General features: G+C 41.6%; 1 protein-coding gene across 2 annotated transcripts in view; it reads right to left on the reverse strand.

Annotated features, from left to right (window-relative positions):
* Positions 1-577: 577 nt before the first annotated feature.
* The window catches only part of LOC140732008 (ras association domain-containing protein 8-like), a 116,851-nt gene continuing 102,417 nt past the window's right edge, over positions 578-15,011 (reverse strand). For both annotated transcript variants that reach the window (XM_073054076.1, XM_073054075.1), the window contains one exon: positions 578-4,481. In XM_073054076.1, coding sequence (XP_072910177.1) covers positions 4,464-4,481 — 18 coding nt within the window. In that variant the 3' untranslated portion in view covers positions 578-4,463. The remainder of the gene's footprint in view (positions 4,482-15,011) is intronic.

Consider the following 15,011-nt stretch of genomic DNA (forward strand, 5'->3'; position numbering starts at 1 on the left):
GACCTTTTAGGTCCTTTGCCATCTTTAATTAGCTGCCTGGAGTAGGAGGCTATTGTCCTCACTGTGGCTCACAGCAAGGATTTGCCCATGTCATTAGCAGGCATTCTGGAAGCTGAAGCTTAAGAGAAAGTGTTCAGCTCAACCTGGACTGTTTGCTTTCAGGAGTGTTTTTCGGTCTCCAAGCAATGCGTCTCAGCCGGAAACATTGACTGTTTACTCTTTTCATAGACGCTGCCCGGCCTGCCGAGTTCCTCCAGCATTTTGTGTGTGTTGCTCTGGATTGCATATATGCATGACATGGCTTGACTACATATCAATCTTATTTACCGTAGTCAAAATAATTTTTATGCTTTGGCAACGTGCTAACCCCGTATGGCACAACCTACAGGTTTATTTTTAAACAGGTTGGAATGGTACTGCAGTTGAACACTGACACAGATGTGGCAGTGAACAATTTAAATGATGTACTGGACTATAGTTCTTATCTCTAGTGTGCATAACAAATGTGAGCTGAACCGCACAGAACAATAAGGTTTGCGAGATAAAGAGTGGAACAAAGGAAGCATAGATGAAACAGGAGTAAGCTTTGAGACCTTTTAGTCTCTTCCAACATTAAATCATGGATTGATTTGTTTCAACTCCATTTATTTGTGATGGCTCCATAAACATTAATGCCCAAGCCAAGCAAAACATTTATGAATCACAGTTTTGTTTTCTGTTTATTTACTTCGTCAAACGGGATCAGCAGAACACTCAAATAGATCGTCCTTTCTAGACCAAAATAAAAAAAAAGCCTTGTCTGTGCAGCCTGACCTAGTAATTTAACTGTTCTAGCCCTGATGAACAAGTACTGCAGTTCTCCAAAGTAAACATATCCTTCCTGACTGTCATGCTGAGAAACAGATTCTTTCTCCAGATAATAGGTGCCTTCTTTTCCTTTTGATCATCACTGTAAGATTTTGGGCTCAGACAGCAGCATGGCTGAATCGTTCTGCTTTTCTGCTGTCATTGAATGACACCACTGTCACAGTTGTCAACCCTACTAGGTTTCAGCAGGCTCCAGCGATCATGCGGCAATCTGTCAATCAGCCTTGTCCCAAATGAGTGCAGGCCTTTGATGAACTGCTAATGAGGGGAGCTGAATGCCTTTCACTGAGCAGAACAGCAGCGGGCTGCCACTCAAGCGAAGATCCTAGGACACTGCTGATTTTTAAATGGTGCTTAGAAATGTCTCTGTGTGTGTGTTGAGACCTGGATACCTGTTGTGTATGTGAACGGCTGAGAATGCTCTATATAATGTTCATCCCAGTGTTTTGTATTGTTGAGTCAAAATAATGTGGGCAACACATGGGGTTCATTGCAAATGCCCAGAGTACTTGTGGGACACACAGGATGTTCAGGAGGACACTATGAATGTGACTACTCTATCTCACTTATTTCCTCTCCTATCAGATTCCTTCCTCTCCAGCCCTTGACCTTCCTGGCTTCACCTATCAACTTCTAGCTATCCTCCTCCCCCTCCCCCTACCCTTTTATTTGAGCATCTTCCCCCTTCCTTTCCAGTCCTGAAGAAATGTCTCGACTTGAAACATCGACTGCTTATTCATCTTAATAGATGCTGCCTGCTTTACTGAGTTCCTTCAGCATTTTGTGTGTGTTAATTAGGTGAATTAATGTGGTTTATGTTCTTGTGGGTGATGGTGAAGAGTACTCCATGAAAATCTGAATGGTTCAGCCCAATAACCATCCCATCTGGTCAAAAAGACTTTCCTCTTCCTACATTCAATATTTTTATGGCTAAAATGGCAATGTTCAAAATATGCAATTTCTATTGATTCCCCTATGATTTTTTCATCTGCATGTGCCAGTGCCCAGTTTTGCAATCTTTAAATCCTGAAGACATCAGGACAATCCTGACAAAGCTAGCAATTTAGACAATCCTGGTGCTCTATGAAGTAGACAGGGTTAATAATAAAGTGATTTTAAGAAGGAGTCTGACAATCAATTGGACAATCAGTTGAAAGGATGGTTGTGAACTGCTCCACCACTTACATGACCCAAGGCTGTGCTTTCTGGTCCTGTTCATTAGTCCATAATATGTGGGAGCAGGATTAGGCCATTTGGCCCATCGAGGCTGCTCCATTATTTCATCATGGTTGATTCATTTTCCCTCTCAACCCTAATCTCCTGCCTTTTCCCTGTACCCCTTCATGCCCTGACTAATCAAGAACCTATCAACCTCTGCCTGTGGCAACAAACTCCACAGATTCACCACACTCTGGTTAAAGAAATTACTCAACTCCATTCTAAAAAGACTCCCTTCTATTCTGAGGCTGTGTCCTCTGGTCTTGGGCTTCTCCACTATAGGAAACATCTTCTCCACATCCACTCTATTGAGGCCTTTCAACATTCAATAGTTTTCAATGAGGTCACCCTCTTTCTTCTAAACTGCAGTGAGTACAGGCCTAGAGCCATCAAACACTCAACCCTGGAATAATTTTCCTAAACCTCCTTGCACTATAGTAATGAGTTAATTCTAAAATGCTGAATATAAAGAGGTGATTAAAAATCTTCTACCTTTCTGTTTGCAAGATTGTTTGTGTTCTTTCTGAGCCAAAAACATTAAGCACATGCTGTTGGAAAACTTTGGAGTTTATTTATGAAAAAATAAATGCTTTAACTCTAATTAACCAACACTTAAGTATTTGCAATGTTTTCTAAATTTACTGAATGTATCACCAGTGTTGCCTTTCTTGGTGCTGAACAAAATATTGGCTGCAAGCACTGATCCAAGAGACATTAAATTCTTCTCTTTAATGTCTCTTTTCAGGGTGGCTGGGGTTCTGTCAGAGTTCGCAATCTGCACCTGTACTCAGACTGCATTTTTTCACGATGGATGAATTCCTGTTCCCAGAGCTCACAGACAGGCCATTTTCAACATATCCAAGAGCAGCCTGGAAGACACACACCTTTGGGATGTGGCCATGTGGGCAACCGATTCCATGCCGGTGTTGCCACCTGAGACATCTTGGGAGAAATGGAACACCGTGATGGCAGATGTGGCTGTCAGAGGCCTCTGTACTCGAGCGCTCTCCCTTTCTCTTGATGGTGGGGTGAGTTTGCTGCCAATTCTCGAGTTGGAGAATTTCAGAATAAAAAAGCAAAATGGTAGTCTGTAACATCGTAACAGCGACTGTTTGTTGGTCTCCCCTCTTACTGTGGGATGGATGATACTTCTCAAACCCCTGTTAATGAGAGAGAGAGAGCCTGTGGCTGTTGAATTGGTGGGTAAACAATGGTCTTTGTTGGACTGCAGATCATGGTCTCTCCTTGGGGGCTTTGCTGTTGCTTGCTTGCTGGGTGGTGGGTGCTGATGCTTCCTGCTGGAATGGGTGGGGACGGGGAGGGGGGAGGTAGATGCTTTGCATGGGAGGCGGGGAGAGGGGGCTTTGGGGTTCTATGTTTTTTTTCTGTCATTCATTCTTTGGGATTCTTTTCTGCTTTTGTAGATGTCTGCACAGAGTAAGAATTTCAGGTTGTATACTCTATACATTCTCTGATATTAAATGCAACTATTGAACCATATATATAAAAGAGATTTCATTCCACTGCAGGGCAACAGACAATTTGCCGGTTAATGACAGTGTCAGACCTATGGGCATTCAAGTATAGTATGCATCCTATTAATCACAATCTTCATATCAGGTCTATATATAACAACTAGCTACTAGATAGATTGCTACCACATTGACATAAATGTTCTTTTTGTTTCCAAGTATATATTCAAGTACCAATTGAATTAGCCAAGTACACTGCCAAATCCAGCATTTTACAAATTGTAAAATTTTGTTCGTATGATGTGTATCTTACCACATGCAATTCCACATCTTTATAAAATAATTAAATTAATTATTAGGCATGGTGTACACATACTGTTGGGTTCAGTGCACAAGACCATAAGATATAGGAACAGATCCATATACTCTTGTTGGCATTTGGCATTGGACATTTTCAATATACACATGTTATATGCAATATAATTTTCAGCATCATATCCATATAAGTGTGATAAAACCATTTTAAGACACTGTAAATACAGTAAATGTAAGACTTTCAGTTCCAATCTAAGACCCAGATCAAAATCCATGAAACAACTGGATGCAGGTTGCCTTCTTGTGGTGGGAGTGTTAAAGTGAGATTCATACTCAGAGAATAGCAAGCCCCTTTGTAATACCTCCAGTGCTTCAGTGATTTTTTTTTCTTATCTAATACTGATCAACATCACCAGAGCTAAATCTGTTAGAGCAAGGCATGCACATTGAAGTAACCAGTTGAACTTAAGAGAATCCAAGTCATTGTAAGATGAAGGAGTTATACATAAATGCCTTCTTGGTTGAAGACAGAAATCAATGTGCTTGGAAGATCTTTTGTTTTGGCTCGAAATATTCCACGGTTCAGCGAGTCTAGATAGAGCAGAGGATCTGAGGAAGAAGAGAAGAAAGATGGATGAAAATACAAGTTACTTTAGTGTAAGATGCGTCAAAGAATCAAAAAAGAAAATGTCAATAACTTCCTTGATCAGTAATTAAAATTTGATTGGAAGTAAATTGTAAACAGCTAATTGTAAACACTGCTTACTGATTGGATCACTATGGCACCCCAAATCCTCCTCTGATCAGCAATGAAATACATTCAGTGGCCACCTTATTAGGTACACCTGGACACCTGCTCCTTATTGCAACTATCTAATCAACCAATCATGTGGCAGCAATTCAATGCATAAACGCATGCAGACATGGTCAAGAGGTTCAGTTGTTGTTCAGAGCAAACATCAGAATGGGGGAAGAAATGTGATCTAAGTGACTTTGACCATGGAATGATTGTTGGTGCCAGACAGGGTGGTTTGAGTATCTCAGAAACTGCTGAGCTCCTGGGATTTTCAATAGTTCCACAGCTCCATTTAATATCAGAGAATGTATACAATATACAACCTGAAATTCTTACTCTTCGCAGGCATCCACAAAAACAGGAGTATCCAAGAATGAATGACAGTAAAAACATTAGAACCCCAAAGCTTCCCTACTCCTTCCCCCACATACAAGCAGCAGCAAAGTATCAACACTCTTCTCCCCAACGTATTTGAGCAAAATAACAGCATCAGCACCCACCACCCATCAAGCAAGCAAAAGCAAAGCCCTCAAGAGAGAGTATGATCAACAGTACAGAAAAACCAATCATTTACCTAACCAATTTGACACACCACAGGCGCTCTCCCTCCTTAGTAATGGGGCAGAGAGGTGTCGCACAGCAAGAGGGGAACCAACATACACAACAGTCTCCAGAGTTTACAGAGAATGGTGCGAAAAAAAATTTAAAAACATCCACTGAGTGGCAGTCCTGTAGGAGAAAATGCCTTGTTATGAGAGGGGTCGGAGGAGAACAGCCGAGCAACTTCAAGCTGACAGGAAGGCCACATTAACTCAAATAACCATACGTTACAATAGTGTTGTGCAGAAGAACATCTCTGGATGCACAACACCTTGAGCCTAGAAGCAGATGGACTACAACAGCAGAAGATCATGAACGTGCACTCAGCGGCCATTTTATTATGTACAGAAGGTACATTCACAACAGACCAGTTTTTGCTGTGAATGGCAATCAGATAATCACCAAAGTTTGGACTTTGACTTTTCCATTAACTTATATTGGGATTTGTGTGGAAGCTCAGTTTATGTTAGATTTCCAAATTGTACACTGTCATCACCAGGACATTGGGGACCCAAGTGTATGTATCCCAAACCAACTAGGATGAAAATTAATGAGCAGCACGTGGAAATTAAGATAATAATTCAATGTCAAATCTGGATTGTCAAGTAAAGAGAGCAAATAAAAGATTGGATGAGAGAAAGCTAAAGGACACCAAATCAGTACATGCAGCTCAACACACCTGAATGGGGAGCCAGAATTTGAATTATGTCCTTTCAGTGCAGCTTTAGGAAGAGTAGTAATCTTTGAGTACTACTCTTGATCCCAAGCAGTAATCTTTGAGTTTTTTTAAATAGTTAACTGTGTATATGCCAGAGGTTGCTATTTGATTTATACATGAATTATGATGATGAGTATTAGCTACCCTCTATTTTCCTAGCAGATCCAGCTCAGCTACATAAGTGTAACCCTCTCACATAACAAACAAGGCTCATTAGACAACTCTGCTAACAGCCACATAACTCAGCGGTGAAAAGGCTACCTTCAGTAAGAAGCACACATCTAGGGATGGTATGATTCAGGTTCAACCAAACAGGAAAGTTAGAATGTTCTGATGAGAGAATGAAAATTGTGGTGAATGCTGTATAAGTACTGCCCTATGCAAAGTTAAAATTTACCAGGAAATAACAGGTCATGCAGCAGCATACAATTACAGGAGAAATATATTGACCAGTATTTCAACTTTAACAAACAGTTAACAGAAAGGGGCCATTAAAGTTAAATCAGTTTGAATGTGCACATAAACATTGGAGCTCGTTTTTCTGGTAGTTGGGAATATCACTTTATTCATGGCACTGAACTCCCATTACCAGACACAGGTTGAACTTCCCTTGAAAAATGTCACAAACACACCGGCTAACTCAGAAGCATTAGCGCTTCTTCCTTGAAACCATTTACAGAAAGCACTCCTTGTAATAGGAACTCCCCTCTGAGTGGGTTCCTCCAAATATTTTCCCTTGTGCTTCTCTTCGCACCTCTTAACAAAAGGCCCCAAACCAGACTACTATACTTCAGAAATCTGATCCCGCCCAGCACTCTGTATCTTCCGTAGTATCCCACAGGGCAGAATGTTACAACACGTTACCAGAACAAATCCGACTGGCTGACACCACATTCCTAAATTCTGCAAATGGACCCTTAACTTTAGCTGAAGCCAAAACACTAGTCTATGAAGCTCATCTATCAGGAAACATTCACTGCATTCGCACAAAAACTGCTAAAATACAAATACCTCACAGCATAGCAGTAGAAATACAATAAAGTATGTTCTTAACCTGGGCATTACATTCTCTTCCCAGGGCATTACATAAGGAATGAAATTCTCCCATTCTGGTGTAATATTTCCTTCACCCATATTGACCACCTGTACCACTTTCTTATGAGCACCAGCTGATATGGCTCTTACTGTCATACAACATTGTGTTCTCTAACACTGCCCCATTGCAGACACTTTTGCTTAGTACTTCATTAAAAGATTCAAAGTATTTTTGAAGTATGTATACAGAATACTGTTACGAACCTGTAACAATTTAGAAATGAACCAGCAGCAATAGAGTTTACACTTGGAGTCTGGTTTTGATGTTAAAACCATTATCCTTATTCGTGACTACTTATAATATTGTCACTTAAACAAGATAAACAAAAGTTAACAGTGTTATGTGTATAAATGTGTGTAAATATAACTCCCAAACTATCGAGCCTGGGGGAACAAGGCTTAGAGTCTTGAGATGGTAAAGTAGGAAAGTTCGGTAATCCAAGGAATAAATGATGGGAGAGAGATATTTGTAACCCAAGGTAAAATGTAGAGAGAAGGCAATTACATTGAATTCCACAGATTCCACAATGGTAATTAATAAATATCAGTTATCGAAGATCCTCCGTGGAGCCGTTCCAAATCCACACGCGAATTACCACCCACGTGATCTGTCACAGGGATGTCATCTTCAAGGGGTCACCACATAACATACCCAGGCAAGGGTTAACTTCAAGTGGTCCCACAGGACATTCCTAAATCCACTCCTATGGATTATACGGAGTGACAACCACACATTCGGTGCACACTGGATCGATAATCAACCCACCCTTGTGGGTGGGTATAGCAGAGTTCCAAATTCCAGCTTCGACAAGCTGGAGCTGCTACCTTTTACCAGGTTCGCTCCTCTCTGACTCCGGACTGTGACTGTCTGTGTCCTTGTTCTAAAGGTAAACATGCTGCGAGTCAGTCAATCAGTGAACAACATCATAGTCCTGCCTCACTGAGTTCAGCGCTCTTTTAAAGTGACAGTCCACAGTAACCGAAACCTGCAAGTTTGTTACACTACAACCCTAAGATTTATCCTCCCACAGGTAGTCACGAAATAAAGAAACACCATGAAACCAGTTCAAAGAAAACATCAAACACCTAACATGTGAAAAATGAATGAACAGCAAACAGCAGAAAGTGAGCAAACAACACATAGAATATCAAATATCAAACTAGGAGTCCAGTAGTATTTCAGTTGCACTTTTACAGATTGTCGGGTGCAATGTTGTGGCCATCACTGAATTGTGGCTGAAAGATGGTTGTAGTTGGGAGCTGAATGTCCAAGGTTACACTTTTTTGTTTTGGAGGGATAGGAAGGTGGGCAGAGGTGGGTGGCGTGGCTCTGCTGGTAAAGAATAGCATCAAATTATTAGAAAGATGGGAAATAGGATCAGAAGATACTGAACCCTTGTGGGTTGAGTTAAGAAACTGCAAGGGTAAAATTACCCTTATGGCAGTTATATACAGGCTCCAAACAGTCGCTGGGATGTGGACTACAATGAGAAATAGAAAATGCATGTCCAAAGGCTAGTCATGGGAGATTTTAACATGCAGGTAGATTGGGAAAATTAGGTTCGTAACTGTGGTGAACTACATATACCTGTCTGGACTGCTCCTGTGGCTCCTCCCACAGACCCCTGCTGACTGCTCCTGTGGCTCCTCCCACAGACCCCGGTATAAAGGCGATTGAGGCCTGAGCCCGGCCTCATTCTCCAGGATGTAGTGTTGTTCATTCTTCCAGTCAATAAAAGCCGATATCTCGCTTCTTACGTCTCAGAGTGAGTTATTGATGGTGCATCAGTAACGGACCTCAAGAGAGTGAATTTGTTGAATGCCTGAGAGATGGCTTTTTTGAGCAGTTTGTAGTTGAGTCCTAGGGGATCAACTATACCGGATTGGGTGTTATGTAATGAACTGGAGGCAGTTAGGGAGCTTAATGAAAAGGGATGCTTAGGAGGCAGTGATCACAATATGATTGAGTTCAACTTGAAATTTGATAGGGAGAAAGTAAAATCTGACATAGCAGTATTTCAATGGAGTAAAGGAAATTACAGTGGGATGAGAGAAGAGTCGGCCAAAGTAAATTGGAAGGAGATGCTAGCAGGGATGACAGCAGAGCAGCAATGGCTTGAGTTTCTGGGAAAAATGAGGAAGGTGGAGGATGGATGTTTTCCAAAAACAAAGAAATACTCAAATGGCAAAATAGTACAAGCACGGCTGAAAAGGGAAGTCAAAGCTAATGCAACAGCAAAAGGGAGGACATACAACAAAGCAAAAATTCGTGTGAAGATAGAGGACTGGGAAGATTTTAAAAATCTACAGAAAACAGCTAAAAGAATCACTAGAAGGGAAAAGATGAAATATGAAAGAAATTTAACAAACAATATCAAGGTGGACAGAAAAAGCTTTTTCAAGTATATAAAAATTAAAAGAGATGAGAGTGGGTATGGGGCCAGTAGAAAATTAGGCCAGAGAAATAATAATGAGGGACAAGGAGATGGCAGATAAACTAAATGAGTATTTTGCATCAGTCTTCACTGTGGAAGACACTAGCAGTGTGCCAGGTGTTGAAGGGTATGAGGGAAGAGAAGTAAGTGCATTTAATATTACAAGGGAGAAGGTGCTCAAGAAGCTGAAAGACCTAAGGGTACATAAGTTACCCAGACCAGATGAACTGCACCCTAAACTTCTGAAAGAGGTAGTGGTAGAGATTGTGGAGGTATTTGTAATGATCTTTAAATAATCATTGGACTCTGGTATGGTTCTGGAGGACTGGAAAATTGCAAATGTCACTCTTTAAGAAAGGAGGGAGGCAGCAGAAAGGAAATTATAGACCAGTTAGTCTGACCTCAGTGGTTGGGAAGATGTTAGAGTCAATTGTTAAGGATGAGATTATGGAGTACTCGGTGACACAGGACAAGATAGGACAAAGTCAGTATGGTTTCCTCAAGGGAAAATCTTGCCTGATGAACTTTTTGGAATTCTTTGGGGAAATTACAAGTATGATAGATAAAGGAGATTCAGTAGATGCTGTATATTTGGATTTTCAGAAGGCATTTGACAAGGTGTCACACATGTAGCTGCTTACCAATTTAAAAGCCCATGTTGTTACAGGAAAGTTAGTAGCATGGTTCGAGCATTGGCTGATTGGTAAGAGACAGCGAGAGGGAATAAAAGTATCCTTTTCTAGATGGTTGCCAATGACTAGTGGTGTTCCACAGGGGTCAGTGTTGAGACTACTTCTTTTTATGCTTTAGATGAAGGTATAGATGTTTTGCTGCCAAGATGATACGAAGATTGGTGGAGGGGCAGATAGTTTGTGGAAACTGGTTGGCTGCAGAAGGAATTAGACAGAGTAGCAGAATGGGCAAGAAAGTGGCAAATGAAATGCAATGTTGGAAAATGCATGGTCGTGCACTTTGGTAGAAGACATAAATGTGCAGACTGTTTTCTAAATGGGGAGAAATCCAAATATCTGAGATGCAAAAGGATTTGGGAGTCCTTGTGCAGAACATACTAGAGGTTAACTTGCAGGTTGAGTCAGTGGTGAAGAAGGCAAATGCAATGTTAGCATTCATTACAAGAGATCCAGAATATATAAGTTGGGATGTGATGCTGAGGCTTTATGAGGCATTGGTGAGGTCTCACCTTGAGTATTGTGAACAGTTTTTGGCTCATTTGGTGAGGGTTCAGTGGAGGTTCATAAGGCTAATTCTGGGAATGAAAGGGTTATTATATGAGGAATGCTTTTTTGATGCTCTGGGTCTGTATTTGCTGGACTTCAGAAGGATGGGGGGGGGGGGATCTCATTGAAACCTTTCGAATGTTGAAAGGCCTAGACAGAGTAGATGTGGAAAGCATGTTTCCCATCGTGGTGAGTCTAGGACAAGTGGGCACAGCCTCAGGATAGAGGGGTGTCCATTTAAAACAGAGGTGAGAAGAAATGTCTTTTGCCAGAGGGTAGTGAATTTGTGGAATTTGTTACCACAAGCAGCTGTGGAGACCAAGTTGTTGGGTGTATTTAAGACGGAGTTTGATAAGGGTTCTTGATTGGCCACACAATCAAAGATTATGGGGAGAAGACCGGGGAGTGGGGCTAAGGAGGGACAATAAGGATCAGCCATAATTGAATGGTGGAGTAGATGGGCTAGATGGCCTAATTCTGCTCCTATGTCTTAAGGTCTATTCAGTTTAGTTCAGTTCAGCATCATGCTGCTAGCCCACTGCAGGCCACAGAGCAAAGCATTCTTTGCCAAAGTGCCCCAGACCACTTTGATCAAACCACTCAAAGCAGCAAAAAAACAGTAACACATGCAATGTGAATCCCAAAGACCCCAAAATGAGCCCACGCCTCTCTGAACAATCCTCGCAATACCGATTCCAAGACTCCTGCACTTTCCTCCGACAGGGAGAGGAAGACGCAGGCAGGTGGTGCCGAATGCCCGCTCAATCTCCACTCTCATCCTTGTTGACCTCAACCTTGTATAACGCCTCATTCGGAGAAAAGTAATGGAGTTGATCATGGGCTCACACCCTCACCACCTCATTAGTGGAGGTATACTAATCTGTCTACCTTTTTAGATAGATGTATTTGATCTTAAAGTGATAATGAGGAAGAGAGAACTTGTGCAGTGCTGATGTGATGAAAATCTGCTATCAAGTTAGTTTATCAGTTATCACTTCTGATGGCCTGTGTAATCTTCACCTTTGTAAGTGTTTTGCTGCTTTGCATATTCAAAAAATAATGATTGCATTTCAAAGATAGCATGTTGATTGTGAAGTACTTTGGGGTGTCCTGACAGTATTGCTGGGTGCTATGCAAATGTAAGCACGACCTTTAAAATCTTCTGCACATTATGAAAAAGGCAAGAAACATCAAAGAGTGCACGTTAAGGTATATATAAGAAAGATATGCTGTATTATCAGAAAAGTGGTGACGATCACGAAGACTATTCAAAGGTACATTTAATATCAGAGAAATGTATACAATATACATCCTGAAATGCTTTTTCTTTGCAACCATCCATGAAAGAGAGGCGCGCCCCCAAAGAATGAATGACAATTAAATGTTAGAACCCCAAAGTCTCCCCCAGCCCCCCTCCCTCCCTCACGTAAGTGGCAGCAAACAATGATGCCCCTCCCCCACCAGCAAAAATAAAAGCATCAGTACCTACCATCGAGCAATCAAGCGTGCAGCAAAGGTCACAGACTTGCAGCACCCAAAGACTGCTCATTCACCCAATATTCGACATGCTCTCTGTCTCCCTAATAAGGGAGAAAGAGGTGTCTCCATTCATGTTAACCATATAACAATTACAGCACGGAAACAGGCCATCTTGACCCTTCTAGTCCATGATGAACGCTTACACTCACCTAGTCCCACTGGCCCACACTCAGCCCATAACCCTCCATTCCTTTCCTGTCCATATACCTATCCAATTTTACTTTAAATGACAATACCGAACCTGCCTCTACCACTTCTAATGGAAGCTCATTCCACCCAGCTACCATTCTCTGAGTAGAGAAATTCCCCCTTGTGTTACCCTTAAACTTTTGCCCCCTAACTCTCAAATCATGTCCTCTTGTTTGAATCTCCCCTACTCTCAATGGAAAAAGCCTATCCACGTCAACTCGATCTATCCCCCTCATTATTTTAAATACCTCTGTCAAGTCCCCCCTCAACCTTCTACACTCCAAAGAATAAAGACCTAACTTGTTCAGCCTTTCCCTGTAACTTAGGTGCTGAAACCCAGGTAACATTCTAGTAAATCTTCCCTGTACTCTCTCTATTTTGTTGACATCTTTCCTATAATTCGGTGACCAGAACTGTACACAATGCTCCAAATTCAGCCTTACCAATGCCTTGTATAATTTTAACATTACATCCCAACTCCTATACTCAATGCTCTGATTTATAAAAGCCAGCATACCAAAAGCATTCCTCACCACTCTATCCACATGAGATTCCACCTTCAGGGAACTATGTACCATTATTCCTAGATCACTCTTTTCCACTGCATTCTTCAATGCCCTACCATTTACCATGTATGTCCTATTTGGATTATTCCTACCAAAATGTAGCACTTCACACTTATCAGCATTAAACTCCATCTGCCATCGTTCAGCCCACTCTTCTAACTGACGTAAATCTCTCTGCAAACTTTGAAAACCTACTTCATTATCCAGAACGCCACCTACCTTAGTATCATCTGCATACTTACTAATCCAATTTACCACCCCATCATCTAGATCATTAATGTATATGACAAACAACATTGGACCCAATACAGATCCCTGAGGCACACCACTAGTCACCGGCCTCCAACCTGACAAACAGTTATCCACCTCTACTCTCTGATATCTCCCATCCAGCCACTGTTAAATCCATTTTACTACTTCAATATTAATACCTAATGATTGAAACTTCCTAATTAACCTTCTGTGTGGAACCTTGTCAAAGGCCATACTGAAGTCTATATAGACAACATCCACTGCTTTACCCTCGTCAACTTTCCTCGTAATCTCTTCAAAAAATTCAATAAGATTTGTCAAACATGACCTTCCATGAACAAATCCATGCTGACTATTCCTAATCAGACCCTGTCTATCCAGATAATTATATATACCATCTCTAAGAATACTTTCCATTAATTTACCCACCACTGATGTCAAACTGACAGGCCGATAATTGCTAGGTTTACTCTTAGAACCCTTTTTAAACAATGGAATCACATGAGCAATACGCCAATCCTCCGGCACCATCCCTGTTTCTAATGACATTTGAAATATTTCTGTCAGAGCCCCTGCTATTTCTATACTAACTTCCCTCAAGGTCCAAGGGAATATCCTGTCAGGACCTGGAGATTTAACCCCATTCTGACATGTCAGTCCATGCCCTCCTCTTGTGGCATGATGAAGTCTCCCTCATGGCGGAGGACCAACAGTTTATATTCCATCCTGGTAGCCTCCTACCTGTTGGCATAAATATAGACTTCTCCTTCTGGTAAAAATATCCCTCTTCCTCCTCTCACTTCTTCTTTTCCCCACTCTGGCCTCTTATCTCTTCTCAACTGCCTATCAACTCCCCCTAGGTCCCCTCCTTCTTCCCTTTCTCCCGTGTCCACTCTCCTCTCCTATCAGATTCCTACCTCTCCAGCCCTTTACCTTTCTCACCCACCTGGCTTTGCCTATCACCTTCTAGCTATCCTCCTTCCCCTCCCTGCAGCTTCTCATTCTGACGTCTTCTCCCTTCCTGAAGAAGGGTCTCGGCTCAAAACGTTGACTGTTAATTCATTTCCAAGGATGCTGCCTGACCAGCTGAGTTCCTCCAGAATTTTGTGTCTGTTGTGTTAGGAGACTGTTTGGTTTCAATGCAGTACAGATAGAGTAAAACACTAAAGACAAAGACATAGTCTTAGCTATGCTTAGATCTTTTGCACACCTTGCATTTACTTCACTGCAAGGGTATGGTTACCATCCAGGCCCTAAACTCCAGGCATACCACTGTAAAGGAATCTCTTCCCCGCCCCATTCCACAATCCTCATCACCTCCAGCACACCATTCCACAAACTGACCACTGTTTGCTGGAGTAGAACTGCCTGATATAACACCCAAGTTTCATTTTGAGTCATTTCAGATTTCCCATCCTCATTTCCTCCCTTTGGACTGTGAGAGGAAACTGGAGCACTCAGAGGAAACCCACAGGGAAACGGGGAGAACATATAAACTCCTTATAGACAGTGGCGGGAAATGAATCTCAGTCAACTGTACTGTAAAGTGGTGTGATAACCACTACGCCACTGTCCTGTCCTAATCGGTTAGAAAATGATAGAATCTGCCCATTTTCTTTCAATACCACTTAAATCTTTAGTGATTTTCATTTTCATTTGATTTCTCTTTATTGTTGAATGGTTGAAAGAACAGTCAGATTTTATATTTCAC

Source organism: Hemitrygon akajei, chromosome 8 (assembly GCF_048418815.1).
Source record: "Hemitrygon akajei chromosome 8, sHemAka1.3, whole genome shotgun sequence".
NCBI classification, from domain to species: Eukaryota; Metazoa; Chordata; class Chondrichthyes; order Myliobatiformes; family Dasyatidae; genus Hemitrygon; species Hemitrygon akajei.